This window comes from Henningerozyma blattae, chromosome 6 (assembly GCF_000315915.1).
Source record: "Henningerozyma blattae CBS 6284 chromosome 6, complete genome".
NCBI classification, from domain to species: domain Eukaryota; kingdom Fungi; phylum Ascomycota; class Saccharomycetes; order Saccharomycetales; family Saccharomycetaceae; genus Henningerozyma; species Henningerozyma blattae.
In genome coordinates, this window is record NC_020190.1 from 3 (window position 1) to 1,416 (window position 1,414).

Genomic DNA, 1,414 nt, shown 5'->3' on the forward strand with positions numbered 1-1,414 from the left:
TCATATATTCCAATAAATGGACTAGACATAAAATCTCTAATATTGCATTAGATGCTGCAATATATTCTGCTTCAGTAGATGATAAACAAATGGACCTAAAACCTTTAGACGATCAAATAATTGGACTACCAGCTTAGTATGTAACGACGGTAAGATAATGAAAGGTTAATATTAATCCTTCAACTGTGCCTTCTGATAATGATAATACTTTAACTATAGTTTCTAATAATAACAATAATGATAATTCTCAAGATCAGCTGGATATAGACGAACCTGAAAACATAAGCCAAAAATCTCCTAATCCTTTATTAAATGAATGGATGATAAGGATGCAAAGTGCAATCGTTGATCTACACAATGAACGTGAACATGTTTCATAACTCAGTCAAACAATTGGCACATAGAGTAGATAATGCTCTTAGAACAATTTCTGAGAATTACTCTTCATTATCGTCTATATCCACTCCTGAAGTGATTGAAGGTCGTAAAGATGTTGCTCCATTACCCAAACATAGACTTGATACCGTTGCTATGATTGATGCTACTACATTAGATGCTGCTCAATCATCTAAGCGTCAACGTGTTTCTACTTCTGTGGAGAACTCAGATCACTTGGTGACTCAACTCTCATCACTAAACCATGATTCCTATGACTCGCTTCAAATACTAGCCGGTTTATTAGACAATGATACTGAGATGAGTATGACAGTTAAAGACTTACATCGTAGGTATAAAGATTTGGCACAAATGACAGTTATTCCTAATGGTGCCAGGGTAGGGCAGGGTGGAACAACACTAGTGTTCCTACTCCCCAAATTACGCTTTCTTCCTCCCATGTAGTTGATGCGAATGGTTCCGACGTCACAAATATTTGATTAATTGATCCAGTTGATTCTGATGATTCCCTACCTTCATTCTCTACCAGTTCTATAATATATTATGCTAAAGAATATTCAGGAAAACGAAGATTAATAAACATTGGGTATTGACTGCTATGACAAGTGCAATTATTGCAACTGCAGCTACTCCAAATACTTATTTACAAGACATGAAATCACCTGATTCTGATAAATGGTTGGCTGCGTGTGAAAAAGAGCTCGAGTCATTCAATGCTACGCTCAGATTCCATTACCAGAAAAGGTAGACAATGCTTAGGTAGTCACTGGGTCTTTATGATGAAAAATAATGGACGGTACAAATCAAGGTTGGTAGTTCAAGGGTATACTTAAATGGCAGGAATAGACTACTTGGAGACGTTTGCTTCGGTAGTAAGATACGATTCGGTCAGGTTGTTTTTGGCATTAGCTGCTCAATTCTCTATCCAGGTCCACCAAATGGATGTAGACACTGCCTTCCTAAACAGTGAAATTGATGGGAATGTTTATATTAAACAGCCAAAAGGCTTTGTTAATCA

At 36.6% G+C, this 1,414-nt stretch overlaps 1 protein-coding gene across 1 annotated transcript; it reads left to right on the forward strand.

Moving 5' to 3' along the window:
- Positions 1-357: 357 nt before the first annotated feature.
- TBLA0F00100 (uncharacterized protein) lies at positions 358-840 on the forward strand (the record flags this gene model as incomplete). The annotated part of the gene is made up of 1 exon (XM_004181025.1): positions 358-840. The coding sequence occupies one exon, from the start codon at positions 358-360 to the stop codon at positions 838-840; it is 483 nt and encodes a 160-aa protein (XP_004181073.1).
- Between the last annotated feature and the right edge of the window lie 574 nt (positions 841-1,414).